The sequence below is a fragment of the Melanotaenia boesemani genome, chromosome 4 (assembly GCF_017639745.1).
Source record: "Melanotaenia boesemani isolate fMelBoe1 chromosome 4, fMelBoe1.pri, whole genome shotgun sequence".
NCBI lineage: Eukaryota > Metazoa > Chordata > Actinopteri > Atheriniformes > Melanotaeniidae > Melanotaenia > Melanotaenia boesemani.
The window spans coordinates 40,108,924-40,117,882 of NC_055685.1; the positions used below are offsets into that span (position 1 = coordinate 40,108,924).

The 8,959-nt window shown below is 44.7% G+C and overlaps 2 protein-coding genes across 7 annotated transcripts in view; one reads left to right on the forward strand and one right to left on the reverse strand.

Annotated features, from left to right (window-relative positions):
• Positions 1-5,917, reverse strand: part of LOC121638925 (replication stress response regulator SDE2-like) — a 6,957-nt gene extending 1,040 nt beyond the window's left edge. For all 6 annotated transcript variants that reach the window (XM_041984029.1, XM_041984028.1, XM_041984024.1 and 3 more), the window contains exons 1-6: positions 5,775-5,917; positions 3,696-3,798; positions 3,477-3,588; positions 2,727-2,896; positions 2,500-2,617; positions 337-474 (exon numbers count right to left, since the gene is read on the reverse strand). In XM_041984029.1, coding sequence (XP_041839963.1) covers positions 337-474; positions 2,500-2,617; positions 2,727-2,896; positions 3,477-3,588; positions 3,696-3,798; positions 5,775-5,876 — 743 coding nt within the window. In that variant the 5' untranslated portion in view covers positions 5,877-5,917. The remainder of the gene's footprint in view (positions 1-336; positions 475-2,499; positions 2,618-2,726; positions 2,897-3,476; positions 3,589-3,695; positions 3,799-5,774) is intronic.
• A 1,343-nt stretch (positions 5,918-7,260) lies between these two features.
• mrps28 (mitochondrial ribosomal protein S28) lies at positions 7,261-8,163 on the forward strand. Its single transcript, XM_041984033.1, has one exon. It carries the CDS (start codon positions 7,311-7,313, stop codon positions 7,971-7,973), a length of 663 nt encoding a protein of 220 aa, XP_041839967.1. The 5' UTR covers positions 7,261-7,310; the 3' UTR covers positions 7,974-8,163.
• Positions 8,164-8,959: the final 796 nt, after the last annotated feature.

The window sequence follows — 8,959 nt, forward strand, 5'->3', positions numbered from 1 at the left end:
TTTTCTGTAGCGGTCGATCAGGTTACAGATGATTGATCGGGACCGGATCATAAGTCAGAGTCTGGTTCTGATGGAACCTCTGTTTGGTTCTGGAGTCGAACAGATCCACATTCTCTAAAACCGGCTCAGGTGATTAAATGGTTGGGATTGATCAGTTCTGCTGAGCCGGAACCTGAACCAGAGAGAACGGTTCTACTAGAACGTTCCAGGTTCTGTTGGGTCCATGCTGCAGACCCGACTTTCAGGTGGTTTGTTTTACCAGAACGGTTCCAGTTTCTGTGACTCATCATGTTCTGATTGATCGATCAGACTCCAACATGACTGTCGGGTTTCTACCTGCTGGACTCAGGCCTCGCCTCCTCCTGTGTCGTCGTAGCAACAGCAGCAGCTCCACTGCAGCTGGAGGATGACGTGGATGGAGACTCTTCATCTTCCTCCTCCTCCTCTGAGCTCAGGAGCTCCTCCAGGCCGGTCCTGTAACCATGGCAACAGATTCAGTACATCAGGAAAATATCCACTGAAATCAGTCATGCTGTTTCCATGGAGACGGGCCATTTTCTTGTGTCATGTGACACAAACAGCTGTCAGTCAACAGGTGAGCTAGACTACTGGTTACCATGACAACAGCCATCAGAACCTGAGAGGAAGAGGATCAGAGTATTGATCACTGATCAGTCAGCATATCGATAACTTTGGTCTTTAACTGCTTCTGTGAGGGCAAAACCCTGAACCGGAACAACCTGCTGGACCTGTTTTGCCGTCCAGAACCGGACTTTGTGGACCACGTTTGGACCATCAGCACATGCAGAGTCAGCAGTGGTTCTGCTGTCAGACGTTTTGGTACCATCACGGCAAACAGAACCACTTCTGCTCCTGCACGCTGGAAACATTACGACCAGTAAAACTGGCAACCCGATCCTCCATCGATCAATTTAACTTTGAGAATCTGAAAATTCTTTCAGCCACGTTGTTGTTCTGTTGACATCACAGCTGATTATTGATGAGACATTTCAGAGAGAAGGTCCGTCAACTCGGAGTATGTTTATCCAGAGGTAGGAACCACAAGACAGAATCCATCATCAACGGAGCTCCGATACCTGGAGTCACCATGGCAACCACTGACGAAATGCTGGAGCAAGAGGTTTTCAAAGCAGTGTAGGAGGACTACCAGGCGGGATTCTAGGGAAAAGGAGCGGACCCACTTCTCTCCATGTCACCGCCCGGCTAACTAAAAGGAGCGGACCCACTTCTCTCCATGTCACCGCCCGGCCAACTAAAAGGAGCGGACCCACTTCTCTCCGGGTCACCGCCCAGCTAACTAAAAGGAGCGGACCCACTTATCTCCATGTCACCGCCCGGCTAACTAAAAGGAGCGGACCCACTTCTCTCCATGTCACCGCCCGGCCAACTAAAAGGAGCGGACCCACTTCTCTCCATGTCACCGCCCGGCCAACTAAAAGGAGCGGACCCACTTCTCTCCATGTCACCGCCCGGCCAACTAAAAGGAGCGGACCCACTTCTCTCCATGTCACCGCCCGGCTAACTAAAAGGAGCGGACCCACTTCTCTCCATGTCACCGCCCGGCTAACTAAAAGGAGCGGACCCACTTCTCTCCATGTCACCGCCCGGCTAACTAAAAGGAGCGGACCCACTTCTCTCCAGGTCACGGCCTGGCTGATGGTATGGAGCGGACCCACTGCTGCTGATGACAGAGATGCATCATGGGAGAAAACTGCTGCCCGAGTCTATGTGGAAGCTGGGATCCACTGACTGGATATTTAACCTGATTAAAACTGGAACATAAATTTTGGTGGATAGAATAAAATCTGAGTTTCGGTTCATTCCCACTGGGGAAATCTGAAGATGAAGAATAAAAACATGTTTCAGGAAGGAAGTCCTAGACCAGGAGACGTCTTTCTTGCTGGCTGGTACAGTTAATGTTCAGTGGCTGTTTCTACATGTAGTGATGTGAAGCTCAACACAGAGAGTCTGTGTCCCGTCACCTCGTTCCCTCTTTATTTTTAATAATCTGGACCAGCAAGTTACAGACTGGTTCCAGGATCTGTTTCTCCACAGTTCCATGCTACTTAGCTACCTGCTAGCCTCCTGTTTAAATGAAACTGGATCATGCAGAGCTAGCTCAGTCAGCACTAAGTAACGTGGATACTGAGCTTCTCTTTGAGCGTCTTTATAGTTTATTTTCAGCTCTGATGTAAAATCTTGATGAACTGAGTTGATGTGTCGTCCCTAAATTTACTCACTGGAAACTAAATATGACCTGGATTCACCACATTAGCATAAAACTAATCTAATGCTAGCATAGAACTAGATTAGCACTGCTACATAGCTTCATGCTAACATCAGGCTGATGGCCTTACGTAACATCGGTAGTTGTACCTGCACAGGTAGAAACGTGCAGCCATGTCGACATGTTTAAGGACGAATAATTAGAAACTATAATTTATTTGTTGATAATAAAGTTGATTGAAAGACACCGACCAGAACCCTGTGGTCATCTTCATCTTCTTCTTCCTCGGCTCCTCGCTCTGATCATCGCTCGGTCTCTTTACAGCTGGATCGTCCACCTTCACCTGAGAGCTGGAGGACGCCTGCAGACCTGAGACACAAATACACATCTTGTCCTGACCGGCTCTGACCTGGTCCTGACCTGCTGTGACCTGGTCCTGACCTGCTGTGACCTGGTCCTGACCTGAGCCGTTCCTCACCTTTCAGCACAGAGTCCTCCAGCCTCTCACTCAGGTCGTGACACTGCTGCTGGTACTGTGCGTCGGTGAACTGGTGTTTGGGCTCGGCCAGTTTCCTCTGCAGCCGCTCCAGACGCCGCTGCTCCTTCTCCGCCTCACGCTCCGCCTGCTTCTTCAGCCACTCCGCCATCCTGCACCACCACAGAAGAAGAAGCAAGAGGAGGAGTCACAACCACTGCTCAGACCCGGTCCTCTCAGAACAGCCTCGTCTGCAGTTCAACAGAACAAATATGGTTTCACATCAGATCCAGACCAGATACCGATCCAGGTCTAGATCCTGCCCAGATCGAAATCAGATCTGGTCCAGTCCTGATTACAATCAGGTCCAGATGTGTGGACACAGCGATGGCTGATTTTAAAAAAATCTTTTTCAGTCAAACATGCTTCGTTATTCATGTCTGCAACATCTAACATCTGATTCTCACATCATCTGGTTTTATTCTGGACCGACGGCGTCGCCGTGTCTCCAGACTTGTGCATGCGGCGGGGTCGGAGTTTCCGTGGAGGGAGGGACGTTCTCCCACCAGCTATGGTTTTAATAGATCCCAGAAGCTGACTAGAACTGGTGTACGCTGGTTTCTGTTCCTACACCAGCTTTAGAAATGAGGCCTCTGAACATTTGATCTGAATAAAACATCACGAAGAACTTCTGGCAGAATGGACCCGACCCAGCAAGCCCAGTCACCTGACCAGAAGTGGGCGGAGTCTTACTCTTTCTCATGGTTGACGTCTCTCAGCCGTCGACCGCTCAGATCTCTGCAGGCCTCGCGATTGGTCGTCTTCTCGATCTGCGCACCCAGAGCTCGAAGCATGGAGCCAAAACCTGAAAAACAGTTCACGCAGGTTCTGATCTGGTTCTGACGGAAACACGTCTGGAAACAGAACCATCCAGAAATCAGACACCAGAGCAGATGATCCCCCGAAACCAACCTCCCTTCCCTCCACGCAGGCGAGGCTCCAGGCGATAGACAGAGCCATGCTGCAGAGGATCGTCCAGGTGAGACAGGTGACAGTTAGTGATGACGTAGAAGTCCTGGACACACACACACACACACCTTCATTATCAGCTCTGATTGATGGAGAATCTGTTTACAGCTAAAATCTGTTTGAACCTGAAAACAAACAAACCCGCTCCGTTAGCAACTAACTACATTAACTAACTACAGCAACTAACTACATTAACTAACTACAGGAACTAACTACAGCAACTAACTACATTAACTAACTACAGCAACTAACTACATTAACTAACTACAACAACTAACTACATTAACTAACTACAGCAACTAACTACATTAACTAACTACATCAACTAACTACATTAACTAACTACAGCAACTAACTACATTAATTAACTACATTAACTAACTACAGCAACTAACTACATTAACTAACTACAGCAACTAACTACAGCAACTAACTACATTAACTAACTACATTAACTAACTACAACAACTAACTACAGCAACTAACTACAGCAACTAACTACATTAACTAACTACAGCAACTAACTACATTAACTAACTACATCAACTAACTACATCAACTAACTACAGCAACTAACTACAGCAACTAACTACATTAATTAACTACATTAACTAACTACATGAACTACATTAACTAACTACATTAACTAACTACAGCAACTAACTACATTAACTAACTACAGCAACTAACTACATTAACTAACTACAGGAACTAACTACATTAACTAACTACAGGAACTAACTACATTAACTAACTACATTAACTAACTACATTAACTACATCAACTAACTACATTAACTAACTACATTAACTAACTACAGCAACTAACTACATTAATTAACTACATTAACTAACTACAGCAACTAACTACATTAACTAACTACAGGAACTAACTACATTAACTAACTACAGCAACTAACTACATTAACTAACTACATTAACTAACTACAGCAACTAACTACAGCAACTAACTACATTAACTAACTACAGCAACTAACTACATTAACTAACTACAGCAACTAACTACATTAATTAACTACATTAACTAACTACAGCAACTAACTACATTAACTAACTACAGGAACTAACTACATTAATTAACTACATTAACTAACTACAGCAACTAACTACATTAACTAACTACAACAACTAACTACATTAACTAACTACAGGAACTAACTACATTAACTAACTACATTAACTAACTACAGCAACTAACTACAGGAACTAACTACAGGAACAACCACATCAACTAACTACATTAACTAGTTACAGGAACTAACTACATTAACTAACTACAGGAACTAACTACAGCGTAGCACCAGACATGGTTTTAATCCTTCCATCCCAACGAAAGGTCCTTAATTAGACTAAAACTAAGTTACTAAATGAAGGTATCTGTACATAAAATTCCCAAATTAACGGAGAGAAATTCTGAAGATCCTCCATCCCTGAAGAAACCGACCTGATTCAGAAAACACAACTTCTGACTTGAAAAACAAAGACGGTGGACTCTTAATGTAGTTAGAAGTTTAATTATAAAATAGAAACTAATTCAGTTTGTACTTTCAATCCTTAAAAACTGTTTGGATCCAAAGAACAAAAATGATGTGACAAGTTATTTTTTAAGGATTTACATTATACTACAATGGCGTCCTATTAATTTACTTTTAACAAGTTTGTTCTTGGTTTTTTTTCTTTTATGATCATAATTTTCTTAATTATTCTAAATCTTCTCTTTGTTTCCTCTGAAGCTGCTCCTCTTACACATCTATGTGATGAAATTAAAAGAAAAAAATGATCTAATTATTCTTTTTTTTTACCTGTACCTGGTCTCAGCTGATCTAAACCCCAACCGATGTGTAAAGGTTCGTGTCTATCTCGGTTCTGGATCTCCGAACCTGAAAATAATCACTAATGCGCCGGATGTTTTTGTTAGCTTCCATTAGCTTCGGTGCTAACAGTAACTTCGGAGCTGATTAAAGGCTTTATGAATCAGCTCGCTCCCATGGAAACACTTACCTGCTGCGGACCGAACCGGTCCAGAACGTCTTTGACCAAAGATCCTAGCGGAAACACGCAGGTAGACCACCTGAAATTCGGAGCAACAACAGAAACCTCCATCTTGACTTCGTCGGACACAACTCTCACTGCGCAGGCGCAGCCTTTTCACGTCACTGTTAGGCCGTGACGCCAGCACGCACGTTCCTACGGTGTTTGCCATAACTGTATCTAAAATATGAGGCATAATAAGAGGAGCCAGCTTTAGTTACTAATGTTAAATTACTTAAAGATAGAGTTTTTCCAGCCTTTTTATTTTGTAGGTTGCTGATAGATTTAATATATAGATTAATGTCACTAAGAAAAACAGGAAAATTTGGTTTTCTTTCAGTCCATTTCATTTTGTGTAAATAATATTTTCCCATTATAATAAAACCCTGAATAACGAAAAATACATCACTCTCCAGTTTTCTATAGAGGGACACACACATCTCTAGCATTTAGTTATTAACTGACCAGTTTTTCTAAATATATAATTCTGAACATCGATTGAAATTAATGTACAATATATGCATTAAAACACATGAATAACAGCCTCCTTCTGCTGTCCACAGAAGTCATAGGAATGGCTGATATTCAGCTTAAATGGGTCCAGAATGTGTTTTGCAGGATAAATTGTGTGAAGGATTTTAAGTGGCACCTCTTTTATCTTGTTGGTCAAGCAGTATCATCCACGCTTTGGTCTTTTTATACTGTCCTGCATGGATGTCCAGGAATGATGAGCCGGAGAGACAGTGTTTCCAAGGATGATATTCCGTATGAACTGGTTGCTGCATTTTGTGTTTAGAATAAAAAAAAAAAAAAACACCAGCACACAGGCCTGGAGTGAAGACCACCAACCCCCTCCTGATGCCAGTATGTGTGTATGGCCAGAGGAGGGTTCTTCTGCCCTCCAAGTCTGCCACATACTAATGATAATAAAAGAGCTGATTGCTTAGCAAAAAAGCATGAGGAGATGATGGTGTAGGATTTTATTTGCAATGTGAGTCATCAGAATACACGTCAGTACATGAGCAGTGGGACAAGCTGTGGAACGAGGACAGAAAAGTCCTTTGCAGTGCAAGGAAAAACAAAGAGCACTACATGACAGGTTGTTGAAAAGTGAAGAGATTCAGTGGTTCTATCTAGACCTGGTCAGCGTGGACTCCACGCCTGCATTTCAAGTGCGCTCATATTGTAGATTTTACGGTAAAAACGCGCGGGAACACTACAGCGGGTTACAAAAAATGGGTCAAAGTGTGTATTACGAAAGACAGTTTTTACATTAAATAATAATAATAATAATAATAATAATAATAATAATAATAATAATAATATGCAGACTATTAAAGAGGCGGCAACCAGCCAGTTTCACACTGCGCTGATTTTGGGCCTACAGGTCACGTGATCTGGAAGCTACTGAGCTAAAATGATGAAATGAGCGGCTGCTGGACCGCAGTGAAAATGTGAGCGTGGAAGTGAAGAAACGAGGATTTTAGAGAACTGGGACCGACAGGAATGCGTGGCACAACAGCAAACGGTAGATGGCAGCAATACGCCATGGTCGCGTCCAGACTGCTGAACCACCAGAAGAAGAAGAAGAAGAAGAAGAAGAAGAAGAAGAAGAAGAAGGAGGCGGGACTGTGGGACAACATGGCGACCTTGTGTAGGGTCGTGTCGACTTTTCGGAGCGGAGTCCGGGTCTCCTGCAGGCTAAGCCGGAGTTCCTTCAGCTCGGACTCCGGCAGCGGCCCGTCCCCCACGGAAAGGCCCAGATCCGGCTTCGCCGCCGCCTTCGAGCAGCAGTCGGAACTCCGAAGGGAAGCGGAGAGCTCCGCGCCCGGCCTGACAGGCGCCTCCTCCGGAAAGGATGAGAGCTTCGCCTCGCTGCTCCGCCGGTCCCCGCTGATCCAGATGGGACCGGCCAAAGACAAGATAGTGGTCGGAAGGATTTTCCACGTGGTCCGGGACGACCTGTACATCGATTTTGGTGGAAAGTTCCACTGCGTGTGTCGGCGGCCCGCGGCCGGAGGAGAGAAGCTGCAGCGGGGGAGCAGGGTCCGTCTGCGGCTCCAGGACCTGGAACTCACCGCCAGCTTCCTGGGAGCCAACACGGACACCACGCTGCTGGAGGCTCAGGCCGTCCTGCTGGGCCCGCTGGAGGCCCAGAACCGGGGCTGAAGGAAGGAACCCCAGACTGTACTGTGGACCTGGTTCTGGTCCAGACTCCGGACTGCAGGTGTCACATAATGACTCTCCAGAAAACTGTTTATGTGGATCAAATGCTTTATTTTCGTTTTGTAAAATATTCAGATTAAAAAAAATCTCAATTTCCTTGTAATTTATATTAAAGCGTGAAAAGTGAAACCTCCTTGTTTATGTGGTTTGATCTGGTTTCTGCTGTTATCCGACTCATCTTGGTGCAGCTCTGGCTGCTGGTGGAGCACTTCATTAACAACCAAACTTTATTTATACGACATTTAACACACCTGCTGAACACAGACTAGAAGCAGAAACTTTTAAATAAAAAGCAAAGTCAAACAGAAACCATGAAACTAGAGTCTCGTGCTCCAAGGCCAGGTCATAAAAATGGGTTTTATACATGGACCATGATGGGTTCCTCTAGCCTGCAGAGTAATTTCAGGTGTGTTGGATCAGGGAAACAATGAAACCTGCAGGATCGCGGCCCTCGAGGACCGAAGTTTGACCCCCTGGTTTAAAGGCTCCAACATAAAGTTCTTTATACAACGTTCATTTAACAGGAAGGGTTCCTACGGAGGAACAGCTGGAAAGCTACGACCCCCAGTATCCCAACACGGTTATAATTTAGTTTAAAGATGTAAAGGAAGGTGTGAGGTGAGGCTGGCATCGCAGCGTACGCCTCCCTGCACTGAGTTCCAGTAGCTCCACAGCTAGCGTTGCTTTTATAAAACTGTGCTTAAGATGGGGAAAGAGCAGCTAACGGTGGAAAACATTCGGCTCAGTTAGGGGACAAACTGTACGTCATACGTACAGCAGACGAAGCTCAGAAACACCAACAACCAGCCGAAGGAGGAAAATCCCTCCCTGCTCACACAAAGACTCAGCACATTAAACCAGAATGAGTTCATGCAGCAACACAGCAGCAGAGTTTCAATAATTCTTATTAACAATGAAAATTTTATCAA

Excerpts from the sequence above, each read along its gene's own strand:
- mrps28 (XM_041984033.1), top strand. The coding sequence starts at position 7,311 with ATGCGTGGCACAACAGCAAACGGTAGATGGCAGCAATACGCCATGGTC.